General features: G+C 35.1%; 1 protein-coding gene across 1 annotated transcript in view; it reads left to right on the plus strand.

The window, feature by feature from the left end:
• The window catches only part of CDC27 (cell division cycle 27), a 54,639-nt gene that overhangs the window by 18,216 nt on the left and 17,485 nt on the right, over nucleotides 1-18,938 (plus strand). The window contains 9 exon segments of the mRNA XM_079796881.1: nucleotides 160-307; nucleotides 2,733-2,858; nucleotides 5,397-5,494; nucleotides 6,518-6,672; nucleotides 6,779-6,990; nucleotides 7,924-8,038; nucleotides 11,812-11,835; nucleotides 11,838-11,929; nucleotides 18,262-18,361. Coding sequence (XP_079653007.1) covers nucleotides 160-307; nucleotides 2,733-2,858; nucleotides 5,397-5,494; nucleotides 6,518-6,672; nucleotides 6,779-6,990; nucleotides 7,924-8,038; nucleotides 11,812-11,835; nucleotides 11,838-11,929; nucleotides 18,262-18,361 — 1,070 coding nt within the window.

The following is an 18,938-nucleotide window of genomic DNA, read 5'->3' on the forward strand; positions in this document are numbered from 1 at the left end:
CTTTTCTATCAGTAAAGTATTTCTCCTTAATTGAAATAAATTATTGTTTTACATTAAATAACATGCCTAATTTTTTTGTTGCCAAATTTATTTATTGCCAGATAAACGATGATTACCATTCAACCTAGCTCTTCTTTTTTTCCCCATATGTGTTTTTAGTACACTCAGAAGAAGCTTTGTTTTTACTGGCAACCTGTTATTATCGCTCAGGAAAGGCATATAAAGCATATAGACTCTTGAAAGGACACAGTTGTACTACACCACAATGTAAATACCTGCTTGCAAAATGTTGTGTTGATCTCAGCAAGTAAGTTTTTAAGAATGTGTTCTAATTTCATTTTTACTTACACTGTAGAATTTGGAATAAAATTCTCTTAATGGGTTAAACTCTGACTCACTTTGTGCCCTCTTTTTGGGTAGTAGCAATTTGTCATTTCAGTAGCTTGAAATGTTTATACAATATTCTATATCATTATTATTTTTGTTATGGAAAGATTTCATTGTTATTGTAATAAATAATAGAATTTAACTTGGAAGAAACTTAAGTTATAACCAATTCATATCATTTTCTAAAATTCCAAGTGTTATTTCATTTCCTTTGCTTTCATTGTTAGGCCAATTGGCATAAGCCTGAAAACCTGCTTACCACTTCACTTGTAATTAATGTTCCCTATGTCTAGGTAGTTGTATAATTATTTGCCTTTCAAGATCATTCTGTTTGCAAACCACTACTCCTACCTCTTTGATGCAATGTGACAGATTCAGGAGAGTGCTTCTTTTGCACATTACAGTTAAACCAAGTCAGCTGTCCCAGTTCTGAATTTGAAGGCAGCTAGAGGTATAGGTAGCTGTGTTCTGTTAAACTCTTTTTCTGTGCTGTAAGAGATGGAATAATGTAAAAGTGACTAGACAGATAATTATAAAAGCCTGTGTGTATATTTTGTTTGTAGGTTTACAGGTTTATTTTATTTGATGGCTTTTAAATTAAAGCTAACTACAATATGTATAACATTTCTGAAATATTTGTTATTGAATTATTTTTACTCCAAGGATTCTAATGTTAAATTCTTTTTTTTAAATCCTCATCAAAGGATATCTTTTCCATTGATTTTTTATTTATTTATTTATTATTATTTTTTAAATATATTTTATTGATTTTCTATAGAGAGGAAGGGAGAGAAATAGAGAGTTAGAAACATTGATCAGCTGCCTCCTGCACACCCCCCACTGGGGATGTGCCTGCAACCAAGGTACATGCCCTTGACCGGAATCGAACCTGGGACCTTTCATTCCACAGGTTGATGCTCTATACACTGAGCCAAATCGGTCTCAGCTCCATTGATTTTTTAGAGAAGAGAAGGGAGAGAGAGACAAACATCAATTGGTTGCCTCCCGCATGTGCCCCGAGTAGGTGCCCTTGGCCGGAAACGAACCTGTGATCCTTCGGTCAGAGGGCCAACACTCTAACCGCTGAGCCAAACCGGCCAGGGCTAATGTTAAATTCTTAAAAATCAGTTTATTTAATTTACCAATGTCTTAAGCCAGTTCTTACCCCATTTACAAATCATTATAGTTTTTTTAAAAATCTCACTGACAGTAAAAAAAAAACTTTAGATATTACCTTTTATACATAAACTCGAGAGTTTTCTACATCATTTGGAAAAACTTTAAAATACAAACCATTATAAACTCTGATATGCTAAAAGTATATACTGAAATCAGGCCAAAATTTATCCTTTGGTGAACACTTATGATTTTGGATGTCAAGAAAGCATAATTGACGCCCTAACTGGTTTGGCTCAGTGGATAAGAGCGTAGGCCTTCGGACTGAAGGGTCCCGGGTTCGATTCCGGTCAAGGGCATGTACCTTGGTTGCGGGCACATCCCTGGATCGGAGGTGTGCAGGAGGCAGCTGATTGATGTTTCTCTCTCATCGATGTTTCTAACTCTCTATCCCTCTCCCTTCCTCTCTGTAAAAAGTCAATAAAATATATTTTAAAAAAAGAAAGCCTAATTGACAAATAAAAACAGATGAAGTGTTATTTAGGTTTCATTTATAAACCTAAAAATGACTGAGGTTTGTAAGTATGTAATTTTTTTTTTAAATATATTTTATTGATTTTTTGCAGAGAGGAAGGGAGAGTGATAGAGAGTTAGAAACATCGATGAGAGAGAAACATCGATCAGCTGCCTCCTACACACCCCCCACCGGGGATGTGCCCGCAACCAAGGTACATGCCCTTGACCGGAATCAAACCTGGGACCTTTCAGTCCGCAGGCCGACGCTCTATCCACTGAGCCAAACCGGTTTCGGCGTAATTTTTAATTAAAATGTTAGTCTTATTTAATTTGCTTGCAAATTTATATTTCAAGGAATTATAAACTAAGAAGGGTCACCATGCTTGTTAATGAAAAACCATTCATATTTTCACCCCAGTATAATGGTCTTTATTTCTTTTAACATGAGTATTGTGTATGTTGTTTAGGCCAGATTTATATATACAGAGTAAATTTAACTGGTTCTCTTTTTAAAGGCAAGACTGGAATTTTAAGATCATAAATTCCCAGTCTCCCAAATAATTCTAAATACAAGTTTATTGGTATTGTAAAGGTACATGAACTTTTTATTTAACCTATCTTTATATTAAGCGGTACATTGGTCATGAAGAATGTATTTACAGTCATGTGTTTTTATGTTGACTTTTTAAAGTCTGTAAATTTGTGTTTTAAAGGCTTGCTGAAGGGGAACAGATCTTATCTGGTGGAGTGTTTAATAAACAGAAAAGCCATGATGATATTGTTACTGAGTTTGGTGATTCAGCTTGCTTTACTCTTTCATTATTGGGACATATATATTGGTAAGAATCATTCAGATTATCAGAAAATTATTTCCAATACTAGAATGCTTTGTGATTTTAAAAACCTGTGCTGATCTGTGTTTATCAAATAGCACTTGGCTGAGTAGTAGTACACAGTCTTCTAGTTCCATGACCTTGTTAAACCTGAAAAATACTAGAGATGCTGATCCCATATTGACTGTCCACTCTGCATTAATGATAATAGCTACAGCAACACACTACCTACCAATTGAGTGAGCATATGGGTTTTTTACCTGGTTGAGGAGAATATCTTCATGTAATCCACTGAGGAAAAAGAAGAGTGGAGTTTTTTTCTCTAATATTAAATATCACTGCTGCTCCTTAGTAGGTTTGAAGGCAACTTTCAGTAATAAAGTAAATAAACTTACTTATATTTACTTAAATTCAGTCTTTTAAAAGCAAGAGAGATTGACTTGAATGTTATCACCATAATAATATTTTTCTCACCTATTTTTATTGTGAAATACTCTTTGAGCTGGAGAACAGGGGTCAAGATGTAATTCTTCAACTGACCACAGGAGTGCATCACTTGTGTAAATGTCATCTGTTGCATATCATGGGAGAAATGGATGAGGATTGTTTATCTAAAAATTAGGATAGTATCTGTTTTAAGATAAATTGAGGCTAGTTTAATAGTAGTTTTGTAAAACCTTGAAAATGTCTTTTTGAACAGAATAAATTATTTGAATTGGGGGCTCATAATCAGATGACACTACTCTTGAGAATGGGAGTAAGTAAAGATAAAATATTAATATCTTCATTTATCTCAATAAAAGGACTTAGAGTTATTAATTTGGTTCATGCAACTATAATTCGTCTTATCACTTATTCAAGAAACTTTGAGATTCATCCTCATTATGGCTAGACACACTACTTGGCACTGGGAATATAAAGATAAATAACTCACAGTCTTCACCCTCAACGATTTATAATAGAGTAGAGGAGATAAGCAGTAAACAAAAGTTCATAAGTTTTTATCATAACAGTATGATAAAATTTGAGCAATATTTTGTTCGAGTGAAGGAATGCTCAATTCTACCTGATTAAGAAGAGGAATAAGATGGTAACTAGAAAAGACTTGATAGAAAAAGTTTTGTTTCTTTGAATTCTCAATAGTAATAAAACTAGAAAATGGGCAAAATACTTAAATGGATACTTCACTGCAGAGGACATATGGGTGGTAAATAAGCACATAAAAGGATGTGCCAAATCATTAGACATTAAGGAAAGGCAAATAACCATCATTGGAAACCATTTCACACATGTCCATGTGTTTATTGAATCAAATTAGGAAAGTATGGAAAGCTAGATATCCTTCAATTGGTGATACTTGTCTTTAGTACATCATTCTAGTTTCTACTCACTTGAAAATTTGGAAGTAAGGCAAACTAATCTAGTTCCCCAAAGGGGTCCTCTTCACAGTTCTCTGAGATTACACCGACAGCACTTAGATTATATGTTTTAGCTGATAGTTTCATTTGAAAGTTCTTTTGATAATCTTGGTTAGTTGCCATCTGGCGCTTTATAGAATTTGGAAGAATTACTGTATCTTATGCCCTAGCTGGTTTAGCTCAGTGGGATAGTGTTAGCCTGTGGACTGAAGGGTCCCAGGTTCGATTCTGGTCAAGGGCACATGCCCAGGTTGTGGGCTCAATTCCCAGTAGGGAGCATGCTGGAGGCAGCCGATTGGTGATTCTCTCTCATCATTGATGTTTCAATCTCTCTCCCTCTCCCTTCCTCTCTGAAGTCAATAAAAAATATATTTTTTTAAAAAGGAATTACTATATCTTAATTTTTCCCCATTATATCTATAATGAAGAATTTCCACTTCAGATAAAAGGATTAGTGGTTTTTTTGTTTTGTTTTTTTTTGCCTGAAAGCTCCAATGAGTCTCACTAACCCTCAACCCCATCTGCCCTCCCATTTAAAAGCAAGGGAAGTAACAATGCCAGTCTAATAATTTTCAGATTACAAGTATATATGGTTTTAGGAATGTTGTTTACATTCTAAATGTAACCTTTATACACCTGACTTAGAAACATAAACTTTTCTTTCATTAAGAGCTATCACCTCTACTTTGTTAGAAAATCTGATCACTTAAATATGCTATATTTAAAGCATTTAAGTCACTTTCAAAATTACCAATAGGATATTATATTAAAAATTAAGAAAAGGAGACTGAAACATTTGGATGTTTTTTATATCTCCTTTAGTATTTCTAGTATCTGACAGTACATAAAAAAACAATATATTCAAGATGGCAATGATAGTTTGTTTATTTTGTTAGCATTCCTTTTAATTTATGTTCTGTTTTTTTTCACTGACTTTTGACTTGAATTGCCCTAAGTAATAGAGATTGGAGGATGGTAAGAAGGGGAAAGTGGTGATTTAGGGAAGCATCAAGAAGAGTATTCTCAGAACTTTTGTAAGACTTAACTAATTTCTGTACCAAAAATTTCCTTATAATATATGTCTTAGGTTTTGTAGTGTGTCTAATTGATTTGTTTGCCTTTACAGCAAAACAGATCGGCTTGCCAAAGGATCAGAATGTTACCAAAAGAGCCTTAGTTTAAATCCTTTCCTCTGGTCCCCCTTTGAATCATTATGTGAAATAGGTAGGTTTATAGAAGTGGCTGTAGGGGAAGGGCTTCTCTATTTCCTCTTCTTTATATTTTTCCTTGCTTGATTTTTGAAATGTGATACGAATTATTCAGAAAAAAATTTTTCAAAGCCAAAGGGATGTTAAAATTGATAACAAGAAATAAGATAGAGTCATATGTTTCAGGAATAATGTAGCCTTTCTTGTGTCCTGTAGCATGAGTTGTATTATAATTATAGCATTAATCAAAACAGCTTCATGGATAAGAAAAGAAATGAATAGAATCCCAAAGCAGAAACTGTAATAATATAAATGACCTGGAAAATATGGGGTGTTCAGTATATATATATATATATATATATATATATATATATATATGCTCTAGGATGCATGAAGGATCATTTTAAAACATTGTGTTTATAGCCCTGGCCAGTTTGGCTCAGTCGATAGAGCGTCGGCCTGCGGACTGAAGGGTCCCAGGTTCAATTCCGGTCAAGGGCATATACCTTGGTTGTGGGCACATCCCCAGTGGGGAGTGTGCAGGAGGCAGCTGAATCGATGTTTCTCTCACATCGATGTTTCTAACTCTCTATTTTTTTCCCTTCCTCTGTAAAAACAATCAATAAAATATATTTTTAAAAAACAACATTGTGTTTATATACATGGAAGTGCTTAAAATTGTAATATTTCTAGTGGGTTTCAACTCTACTCTCACTCCTTACCTTGAGCAAAATGAGATCTAGATCTTTGCTTTCTTCTTTAAAATAAACACAGAAATTGGCATTTTCCTCTGATTTATTATATTTAAAATCAATGTCATTGCTGTTTAGTTTATTTCCTAAATTTACAGCTTTATCTTAAAGGTAAACTTTTGCAATAAATTGATGGGTGGGCTTTTGGGAGGTAAATTTGATCAGGTGAAACAATCACAAGAACTTTAAAACTCTGGAAAAGGGCTATTTCCACTGATTTATACATACCTGGGGTGGAGAATTAACGTTCATTTCTTCAAAAGCAAACTTTTTTTTTCCCTTCACAGGTGAAAAGCCAGATCCTGACCAAACATTTAAATTAACCTCTTTACAGAACTTTAGCAACTGTCTGCCCAACTCTTGCACAACAGTAGTGTCTAATCATAATTTATCTCACAGACAACCTGAGACGGTTCTTACAGAAACACCCCAGGACACAATTGTAAGTGTATCATAGTTTAGTGTTCAAAATATTATGAAAAATGAAAAATAATGATATGAACTAAATGATGTATTGTAAATGTCATGGTAGAAATTTTCTGTTTCAGGAATTAAACAGACTGAATTTAGAATCTTCCAATTCAAAGTATTCCTTGAATACAGATTCCTCAGTGTCTTATATTGATTCAGCTGTAATTTCACCAGATACTGTCCCTCTTGGAACAGGAACTTCTATATTATCTAAACAGGTTCAAAATAAACCAAAAACTGGTCGAAGCTTATTAGGAGGACCAGCTGCTCTTAGCCCATTAACCCCCAGGTAAGACAAACAAAAGATAGTTTAAAATGTGTTGTATAATATTAAATTATTTTATAATAATTCATATTATTAGTAATATAAATTAATATGAACAACTTTTAAATCATTATAGAAATAGAGGCGTTTAGTAAGTCAATAATGGATCTATTCTGTTTCCAGAAAATCAAGTAAAAAAATAAAGTACCTGTGATAAAGATTTAATAGTAAATATTGGAGAAAATTTAAAAACTCTTAAATATGCCATATGGAGTTAGTGTATGCATTAAAAGATGTCTTTATGTTTGTGCATCAGTGAATAGTGAACCTCTTAGAATGTTGAAATATTTATGATATAATCAGACAATGGTTGTTGTTAAAGTGCTATTTTTCAAAACATGGAGGAAGGAATGACACCTATTAATATGGAATACTTTGTGAAAATTATTAGAAGTATATGTATGTATAAATACAGGAACCCAGCCTAGAGGATACATATCCAAAAGTATCAAAATAAGAAGTTATATGCTAGAATAGACTAAAATTGGGTCCCAGAGCCAGAGAACTACTAAAATAGAATAACCATGAGATGACAATAACTCATTGAATCCATAAATGGATTCACATTTTCTCTGTAATAGGGTCCAAATCCCTTAAATTCCAAGAATTTTAAGAAATTTGATCATTGGGAACTTAGTTTTTACAAAGCCACTCTTATAATAAATCTCCTGAGATCAGTTGTTGCTGCTCAATTTAGTCTTGATTGATTGGTATTTTAAGTTTTAGTTATGGTGGTAGTCTACATTCATAGCTTATTTTTAATCTGCCCCTTAGATCCTCACTGCCCCCAAGACTGATTTGCCATTCTCTTCCTTTTAGACCTTCTAATTTAAGTATACTGCTGCTTTATATATGCCTTGATGACTTTTTGACACCTTGATTTCAACCTCTTCTCAGTTTTGGGATTTTGCCATTAGAAACCCCAAGTCCTGGAGATGGATCCTATTTACAAAACTACACTAATACATCTTCTGTAATTGATGTGCCACCCACCGGAGCCCCTTCAAAAAAGGTATTTTCCATGTAAAATATAGTTTTGGTACCGATGAAAGAAATTCATTTAAAATTCCAACCTGGTAAAAGCAATTTCATAGAGAATCTAACTTTATATAATTGTTGTTGCTTTAGAGTTATTGATCTAAATGTAAAAGGTTATCACTGTCATAGCCTCCTTGTTATAATTGGAGACACAAACCTGGTTGCTCCTTATTTCAGCAAACATCAAATAAACACATTCAGATTTTTATTTATTTATTTTTTAAATATATTTTATTGATTTTCACAGAGAGGAAGGGAGAGGGATAGAGAGCTAGAAACATCGATGAGAGAGAAACATCGATCAGCTGCCTCCTGCACACCTCCCACTGGGGATGTGCCCGCAACCAATGTACGTGCCCTTGGCCGGAATCGAACCTGGGACCTTTCAGACCGCAGGCTGACGTTCTATCCACTGAGCAAAACTGGTTTCGGCTACACATTCAGATTTTTACTTTTAATTTCCTGTGGGTTTTTTTTTTATGAAATTAAGAGTTTCTGTCACTTTAAATATAAATAAGAAATATACCTGCCATAGTTTTTACTTGTCCCCATCACCATGTTTGTTTTTTAATTATACTAGTGTTAAAAGGAAAAAAGACTGACTATGTAAAGCCAGCTGCTTCTGATAATAAAATTCTTATAGTGGCTACTCATAGATGTGTAGTAAATTTATAGTAAACTAGAGGCCCAGTGCATGAATTCGTGCACCAGTTGGGTCCCTCGGCCTGGCCTGTGGGATCGGGCCGAAACTGGCTCTCCAAAATCCCCTGAGGGGTCCCGGATTGCGAGAGGGTGCAGGCCAGTCCAAGGGACCCCACTGGTGCACAATCAGGGCTGGGGAGGAACCACAGGAGGGCTCCAGGGCATGTCCGACCTGTATTGCTCAGTCCTGATCAGCCGGACCCCAGCAGCAAGCTAACCTACTGGTCAGAGCATCTGCCCCCTGGTTGTTAGTGCACATCATAGCAACTGGTCAACCGGTTGACTGTCTGCCCCCTGGTGGTCAGTGCACATCATAGCGAGCAGTTGAGCGGCCTTAGCATATCATTAGCATATTATGCTTTGATTGGTTGGATGGCCGACTGTACAACCGGACACTTAGCATATTAGGCTTTTATTATATAGGATGTGTAATAAAATGAAAAATATTTGACAGTATTCTTATGGTAAATACTGGAACAAGTTTTGAGATTCTCTTTATAACATTCTTTTATAAAGATCTATGGCAGTAGAGGTAAAAGTGCTATTTGTTTAAAAGATATCTGTGGTGCAAGGTATCTTTTATGATAATTATATTAGGTTATATGTGTAAAATGCCTGTTTGCCATGCTTAATAGATGTTTAATAAAATGACAGCTAAATAAATAATAGTAGTATATGAATGACCAATATAGCCCCTTTACCTCTCTAGAGTCATGTTTCTTCTGGTTTTTTTACTCTTTTATTCCTGAACTTCCTTAGAGTCTGGGGGGGGGGGGGGGAGTTCCAAGAGTGGTGAAAAGAGACTGCAAAGTAGTTGAAATGTAGATTATTTTAAATGTGATCTCTAAAAGTTGGCAACTACCTTGTATTGTACTGTTATAAGAGTGAGAAATAATTGTGGAAATCAGTTTATTACAATTATGAGAAGGCATAGTAGCATAGTAGTTAGCATGCCAAGTGAAATAGGCCAGAACTAGGCAAGCTATTGCAATCAAGAGAAGTTAGGAAGTGAGAGGTACATTATTTCAGTGCCCAAATAATAAAAGCCACTTATCTCTTCCTCTTGTGCCTCTGTTCTCTCCTTACCCTATTACAAGATGTTCCTAGAAAAGCTATACTTGTAGGTCTGCATGCAGTATCAACTAAAAATATCAAACCGACTAGTGGGTTTAGTACATAGTTCTTGGTTAGACAAGGCCCAAATTGACTTTAAGTTTTGTCCTTTGGGTGAATGTAGAAGGAAAAGGAGGAAGGAGTATAGGTGAGGTGGTGGTAGATTAGGTGAAAATATTCAGTGGATAGTTAATCGTACAAGAAAGACTATGGCCTGGTGATAGAAATAATAATTAAAGCTGTTAAAATGGCTAGGCTCTCCTAAGGAAAGAGAGAGTAGCTAAAGAGCATAGTTAATGGAAGAAAGAGGGGCCAGCAAATGAAATGGTAAGACAAATAATAAAGATGCTGTACTATTTTGGAAGTTATACAAAGTTTCAAAAAGGAGGGATGATCAGTGATGATGAATGCAGGAGAGGCCAAAATTAGGCTTTCATATCTGATGAAAACATGATTATTTGTAATGTGCAGTTTGAGATTTATGTACAGTGGCTATGAAAGTAACAGGTAAGTTTTGAAGAAAATTATCTGGTAGTAATGAAATTTAAAACATCCATTGATACAATAGTCATTGATCTCTTTATAAAGAAGCTAAGTGAGAAAATGAATAGAAATAAGGTGATAAATTAGAGAAGACAGAAAAGAGTAAGCAACGGGTTTTTCCCCCCTCCAGACAGCAGAAACTAATTAATGAAAGATTGTATACACTAGAAAGAAATATTAATTCTAAGAGCAATATCCTTAGAATTTGGAAAATAATTTGATGACTTCTTTTTAAACCTACTCCTCTAACTACTGTAGGTTTCCCCCACTATCCAAAAATAGAGTATTCATGAAACCTTTTGTAAGCCAAAATGGTTTAAAGCAAATAAGTAGTTATAATTTATAAATTATAAGTAATTTATAAAGAAATATTTTGAGCATTCCCAGACCCAAAATTCAACGCATGCACGTCTTTATTTCGTTCACCACAATTGAAACGCTTAGGTACCTCTGGTTTTTAGCTATACGTAACATCCTTACGAGTTTTTCTCATACTTGAGGACATATCTTGCTAATGAGTGACAAAATAAAACACAAATGTTCACAGGCACAGTTCCATGCTCTGGTGGCTTGATGCTGGGTGTAGTTCCCAGGGAAGGATCTTACTGGTACCCTTTTACTGCTGGGGGCTCTCAAAGCTTCTAACAACTCCTTGCAAAACAAATGCTAAACAGTATTTTTGCTTTAAACTTTTTTCATAAAAGCGAAAATCATGAACTTTAAAAAAGCAGGGTATACCTGTATAGAACTGCTTTTACTAAGTGCCAAAGAAGGGTTATAAAAATCTTATTCTATATATTTTTAAAATATTTTTATTGATTTCAGAAAGGAAAGGAGAGGGGAAAAGGGATAGAAACATCATTGATAACAGAGAATCATTGATTGGCTGCTTCCTGCACACTCCCTACAGGGTATTGAGCCTGAAACCCAGGCATGTGCTCTGACTAGGAATTGAACCGTGGCCTCCAGGTCGATGCTCAACCACTGAGCCATGCCAGCTGGGCTATATTATTTTTTTATGTATACTAAAGTAGATCATAAATCTTGAGAATAGTAGCTGTCTTAAAATTCTTTAGCATTAGCCCCAAATGGAGAAGATGTTGTAACTAAATGATTTCCAGGAATTTGAGCCTTTCCTTAAAAATTAAATTAAAAGATGACAGGATAGTATAAAGATAAAAATACTGGGGTTAAAATGTGGAAATAGGCTGATGTTCATTCTAATGTGACAATAATAATGACAATGAAATTGGTAGTTTGTGTATTCAGATGACAGTAATATATTATGAAATCTTGATTTTGGATAATGGAGATGGGAGCATCATATGTCTTTTATTATTTATAATGCAATCTATAATTCACAAACCTTAGACATTTTGTGTTTTACAGTCTGTTGCCAGAATCGGCCAAAACTGGAAACAAAATCTGTCTTCTCACAGAGTGGAAATAGTCGAGAGGTAACTCCAGTTCTTGTTGCACAAACACAAAGTTCTGGCCCACAAACAAGGTATTTATTATGGTGCATTACTTGGTATTGTTCAGCTTTTCTTGCTATACTTCCATATAGGCAGGTTTTGACTCTCCCAAGAATTCTAGAATGACTATTAAAATTTTTGAATATGTCAAATTTGAGAAATTTCTAACTTACTAAAAGAGACTAGTGTTAATTTTTAGTTGAATATTATAATGCAAATCAAGACAGGAATTAGCTAAAATATCTTTTTAGTTTACTCTAATTGCCTCATGAATTTGTTTAAGCTAGATATTCCAAACACTCCGCCAAAGTAATTGTCCTCTTATTTACGTGACCTTCTCCACTGGTCAAGTACAGATAGGTTTCCTTCTCCCATTCCCGTTATGCATTTCTACAAACATATATGTCCTCTTTCCTCCTCAAATAGTGAACATGTATCATAAGCCTTAAAAGTCACATGTATGCATATAAAAGGCCTCAATATTTCTAAAGCAGCAGGATGATAAGTGTCCTCATGAGTGCCATCTTGAAGACAGGTGACAAATTGCCTGGGGTTCAGTTATGAGAAGGAGTCTGAGGTCTCCTGCAGAGTAATGTTATATAGGCTGAGTATATGCTAATCCTAAAGAATACTTAAAACGTTTATTGGATTATACATTTCACTTAAAAACTAAAACAAATACACTAACAAGCCACTGTTATCAACTATTAATAATTCTTTGTTCTTTATATTACCTACTTAATTCTATATTTGTTTCCAATAGCTGCTGAAACAAAGTACCACAAACTGGATGGTTTAAAATAACAGAAATTTATTCACTCACAGTTCTAGACACAATAATCCAAAATTAAAGTGTTGACAGGATCATACAACCTCTGAAGCCTCTAGAGCAGTGGTCTCAACCTTTCTAATGCCGTGACCCTTTAATACAGTTCCTCATGTTGTGGTGACCCCAACCATAAAATTATTTTCGTTGCTACTTCATAACTGTAATTTTGCTACTGTTAATGAATCGTAATGTAAATAACTGTGTTTTCCGATGGTCTTAGGCTCTACAGCAGCGGTTCTCAACCTGTGGGTCGCGACCCACACAAGTTGAGAACCGCTAGCAGGGTTGCCTAAGACCATCGGAAAACACAGTTATTTACATTACGATTCATTAACAGTAGCAAAATTACAGTTATGAAGTAGCAACGAAAATAATTTTATGGTTGGGGTCACCACAACATGAGGAACTGTATTAAAGGGTCACGGCATTAGAAAGGTTGAGAACCACTGATCTAGAGGAGGATCCTTCCTTGACTCTTTCAGCTTCTGGTAGCCCCAGGCATTCCTTAGTTGGTAGTAGCCTAACTCAGTATCTGTCTGTCTTTCCACATGGCCGTCTTCCCTGTGTATTTCTGTATCCAAATTTCCCTTTTCTTTTAAGGAAATAAGTAATATGGGCCCTGATGGCCTCATCTTACCGTGACTATAGCTACAAAGACCCTATTTATTACTATTATTATTTTTTAATATATTTTTATTGATTTCAGAGAGGAAGGGAGAGGGAAAGAGAAATAGAAACATCAATGATGAGCCCTAGCCGGTTTGGCTCAGTGGATAGAGCGTCAGCCTGCGGACTAAAGGGTCCCAGGTTCGATTCCGGCCAAGGGCACATGCCCAGGTTGCGGGCTCGATTCCCCCCCAGTAGGGGACGTGCAGGAGGCAGCCAATCAATGATTCTCTCTCATCATTGATGTTTCTATATCATCTCTCCCTTCCTTTCTGAAATCAATAAAAAATACATTAAAAAAAGAAAGAAACATCAATGATGAGAGAGAATCATCGATTGGCTGCTTTCTGCATGCCCCCTACTGGGCATGGAGCCCATAGCCCAGGCATCTGCCCTTGAATCGAACCCAGGACCCTTCAGTCCACAGGGTGACACTCTGTCCACTGAGCCAAACCAGCTAGAGCTGAGACCCTATTTTTAAATAAGGTCACATTCACAGGTTCTGGGGGGTTAGGCGTTCAACATATCTTTTTAGGAGACACAGTTCAACTCATAGCATTGCTTTATTAGCAACTAGAGGCCTGATGCACAAAATTCATGCAAGAGTAGGCCTTTCTTCCCTCCGGCCACCAGGAGGCACCCGGGACCTGGGCTTCCCTCGCAGCCCTGGCTTGGCTTCTTCAGGAAGGACGTCCAGTCTAATTAGCATATTATGCTTTTATTATTATAGATTATTCTTTATTTTGTCTTTTGTTTACAGTTTATAGTGTAACATATTAACTTATAAAAGTCTACCTTCAAGTAATAATATATACCATGTCATGTGTAGCATAAAACCTTATTATAGTATATTTTCATGCTCCTCTCTTAGTCTTTATGCTATGGTTGTCATATAGTTTACTTCTATGTATGTTATTATTTATTAACTCCATAGTGCATTGTTGTAGTTTCTGCCTTGTTTATCTTTTATAGAATTTTTGTAAAATAATACAAAGAAGTCTATTTTAAATTTACTCATATATTTACAATTTCTGGTGCTTTTTTCCCCCTCCTTACTTAATTTTATCTTTATTGTTTAAAGTATTACAAGTGTCCCTCCCGCCCCCCCCCCCCCCCCCCATTAACTCCCCTTCTCCCCACTGCTGTTATTTATTTCTGTATATCCAAATTTCAATTTGGTATCCTTTTTCTTCATCTTGAAGGAATTATTTTAACTTTTCTTGTGGTCCAGGTCTAAAGATCATGAATTTTTTCAGCTTTTGTATGTCAGAAGAAAATTTTTATTTCACCTCTGTTTTATAATTGAAAGAATTGTTCACTGTCAGGTTTTGAGCATTTTTTCTTTTTCTTTTGACAAATGGCTCTTTGGAGCTAACAGAACCATAATGATAATTATAATATAGGAAGAGTTTGTCTTTAGCCACCCCAACTCCAGAATCCTCTTAATCATTTTCACTTCTACCCCTGTAAGATTTATGTTGACCTCATACAGGCTTCTGTCTATTTAAAGCAATCTCAGCATCTTTCTCAGGCTTGTCCTCCATATAAACTGCCCCATGCTATGAGATTATTTCTTCCCACTTCTCAGTCAATACCTTTTTCTATAATTAGGCAATATTGAAAAAATATCATTCACATTTGTAGTAAAAATGACATGGTTGTTAGTACAAAATAAAGGAAAATGAATTGGTTTCTCAAAAAAAAAAACAAAATATGATGACAGTAAAAGGATCAGTGGGTGCAAGGAGTTGGAGAGGGAGTGATGAACAGACAGAGCACAGAGGATTTTTAGGGCATTGAAAATATTCTATATGATACCATAATTACCAGCATTGTATATTTGTCCAAATTCATAGAATGTGCAAAACCAAAAATGAACTCTAATGTGAATATGGTCTTTGGAGATGTGAACTGTGGTCTTTGGAGAATTATGATGTGTTGATATAGGTTCCTAAACTATAACAGTTGTACCACTGTAGGGAGATGTTGATGATGGAGGAGGCTATGCATTTGGGAGTTTAGAGGGTATATGGGAAATCCCTGTACCTGCCCCCTCAATATTTCTGTGAACTTTAAACTGCTCTTAAAAATACATTTAAAATTTTATTTTAAAAATTAATTGGTTAATGTAGCGGGATACAAAATTAACGCCAAGAAATCTATGGCATTTCTATACACCAATAGTGAACTTACAGAAAGAGAGACTAAAAAAGCAATCCCATTTACCATCGCACCAAAAAAATTAAGATACCTAGGAATAAACTTGACTAAGGAGGTAAAAGACCTATACGCGGAAAACTACAGGACACTGAAAAAAGAGATAGAGGAAGACGTAAACAGATGGAAGAACATACCATGTTCATGGATTGGTAGAATCAACATCATTAAAATGTCCATACTACCCAAAGCAATCTACAGATTCAATGCACTCCCCATCAAAATACCAACAGCATATTTCAAAGACCTAGAAAGAACTCTCCAAAAATTCATCTGGAATAAAAAAAGACCCCGAATAGCCGCAGCAATCCTGAGAAAGAAGAATAAAGTAGGAGGGATCTCAATACCAGATTTCAAGCTGTATTACAAAGCCACTGTTATCAAAACAGCCTGGTACTGGCACAAGAACAGACATACAGATCAATGGAACAGAATAGAGAATCCAGATATCAACCCAAACCACTATGCTCAATTAATATTTGACAAAGGAGGCATGAACATACAATGGAGTCAAGACAGTCTCTTCAATAAATGGTGTTGGGAAAATTGGACACACACATGCAAAAAAATGAAACTAGATCACCAACTTACATCATACACAAAAATAAACTCAAAATGGATACAGGACTTAAACATAAGACGGGAAACCATAAAAATACTAGAGGAATCCACAGGCAACAAAATCTCAGATATATGCCAAAAGAACTTCTTCACTGACACTGCCCCTAGGGCAATGGAAGCTAAAGAGAAAATTAACAAATGGGACTACATCAAAATAAAAAGCTTTTTTACAGCAAAAGAAACCATCAACAAAACAACAAGAAAACCCACTGCATGGGAGAACATATTTGCAAATGGCATCACTGATAAAGGTTTAATCTCCAACATCTACAGGCAGCTTATGCAACTTAATAAAAGGAAGATAAATGATCCAGTAAAAAAATGGGCAACAGACATAAACAGAATATTTTCAAAAGAAGACAGAAGGAAGGCCAAGAGACACATGAAAACATGCTCAAAGTCACTTATTATCCGAGAGATGCAAATCAAAACAACAATGAGGTACCATCTCACACCTGTCAGAATGGCTGTCATCAACAAATCAACAAACGACAAGTGTTGGCTAGGATGCGGAGAAAAAGGAACCCTCGTGCACTGCTGGTGGGAATGCAGACTGGTGCAGCCACTGTGGAGAACAGTATGGAGTTTCCTCAAAAAACTGAAAATGGAACTCCCATTTGACCCAGTAATCCCACTCCTGGGAATATATCCGAAGAAACTAGAAACACCAATCAGAAAGGATATATGCACCCCTATGTTCATAGCAGCACAATTTACAATAGCTAAGATTTGGAAACAGCCTAGATGCCCGTCAGCAGATGATTGGATCAGAAAACTGTGGTACATCTACACAATGGAATACTATGCTGCCATAAAAAAGAAGGAATTCTCATCATTTGCAGCAACCTGGATGGAATTGGAGACTATTATACTAAGTGAAATAAGCCAGTCAATGAAAGAAAAATACCACATGATCTCACTCATTTATGGATAATAAAGAACATTATAAACTGATGAACAAAAAGATAGATACAGAGACAGTAAAGCAACAAACAGACCTTCAAATTACAGGGGGAAAGTTAGGGAGGGGGGGGGGAGATAAGAAATCAAACGAAGGACTTGTATGCATGCATATAAGCATAAACAATGGACGCAAAACTCTGGGGGGTGAGGGCATGTGTGGGTGTGGGGTGGGGGGGGTAATGGTAAGATATGTACACATATAATACCTCAATTAAAAAAATGTAAAAAATAAAAAAATAAAATAAAAATAAATAAATAAATAAATAATAAAAATTAATTGGTTAACCCAAACGACCTCTTTTGCTGAAATCCCTACATTGAAATTATGGTTTTTGAAAAGATTAAGGACTACCTGGGTATTCTTTATTCACCGGTCAACATCTCTTTTCGAAAGTCTCTTTGACCCAAACTCAGGTAACTACTAGGATTTCCCATAAACTGTATAAATTGTAAACAGTTTACTCCATAGACTTACCTACTCTCAGATCATTTTAGGTTTTAAGTTTGTTTTCTTTCTAAGAATGAAATTCTTATATCATAGGATTTGCCTTTAAAGTAAAAAAATGTACCCAAGAGATTATTAGATTTCTTTTGTTCTATAAATCTTGATGTGGTGTTTGAATTTATAGGGAAATACTTCTCAAGTATAAGTTGTTCTGGTGGTATTTGTTGGGAAGTATCCCTACATTTAAACTATCCATGGCCAATTATCTTTTCCTTTTTCCCTAATTTGCTATAGTTGCAAATGAGAGCTAGAGATAATTGGTTTATAGGTTTGTTTACCTTTTATTGACCCAGAATTTTTATGTGGATTGTTTTAAGTTTAAATTGGCAATTTTAGATAGAGCAAAGATCTGTAGTATAATCATTATTTTATGGTAACACAAATAGTATTTAAATCTGAGTTTTCATAGAGGGACGAGAAAAAGACTAGCCAAACTCATCAACTTTAGAGTGCAAACATGTTGAATGTTTATTTTTTAATATATCTGAATTGAAGCAACAGTTTATGGTCATAAACTGAGTTTTTTTTTTTTAATGTCTACTTTTATATATATTTTTTTTTAGTACAACACCTCAGGTATTGAGCCCCACTATCACATCTCCCCCAAATGCACTGCCTCGAAGAAGTTCACGACTTTTTACTAGTGACAGCTCTACAACCAAGGTAATGCTTCCCCCCTCTAAAATTTCTATTCATCGATGACTCAATTTCTAATAAATAAATTAAGTGACTATGTAAATTTTTTTTTAATTTGGGGAACCATCTATATAACATTTGTAAATTTCCTTGGTCCTTTATTAAATATTTTATAACTTAGTTGAAATAACAAAATTGTGTTGGAGAACAGATCAGTGGTTTTTAGTAGTTAGAACTGGGGGAAGGTATGACTTTTAAAGCATAGCACAAGGGAATTTCTTTGTGTTGATAGAATATTCTGCTTCTTTATTGTGGCAGTGGATTATACAAATCCATATATATTATAAAATTCATAGAACTGTGCACATCCACCCTCCCCCAAAAAAGTGCATGTAAAAAACTGATGAAATCCAAATAAGATCTGTAGTTTAGTTGATAGTATTATACTAATTCCAGTTTCTTGGATTTGATTATGTACTATGGTTATGTCAGATGTTGTCATTGATGAAAATTGGGGGAAAAGTAAATGGAAATTTTCTTTTCTTTACACATTTCTTTGCACAATTAAAGGGTCTCATTATGTCTTTAGTAAATTTCCTTGATC

This window comes from Cnephaeus nilssonii, assembly GCF_951640355.1.
Source record: "Cnephaeus nilssonii genome assembly, chromosome: 19".
Classification (NCBI taxonomy): Eukaryota; Metazoa; Chordata; class Mammalia; order Chiroptera; family Vespertilionidae; genus Cnephaeus; species Cnephaeus nilssonii.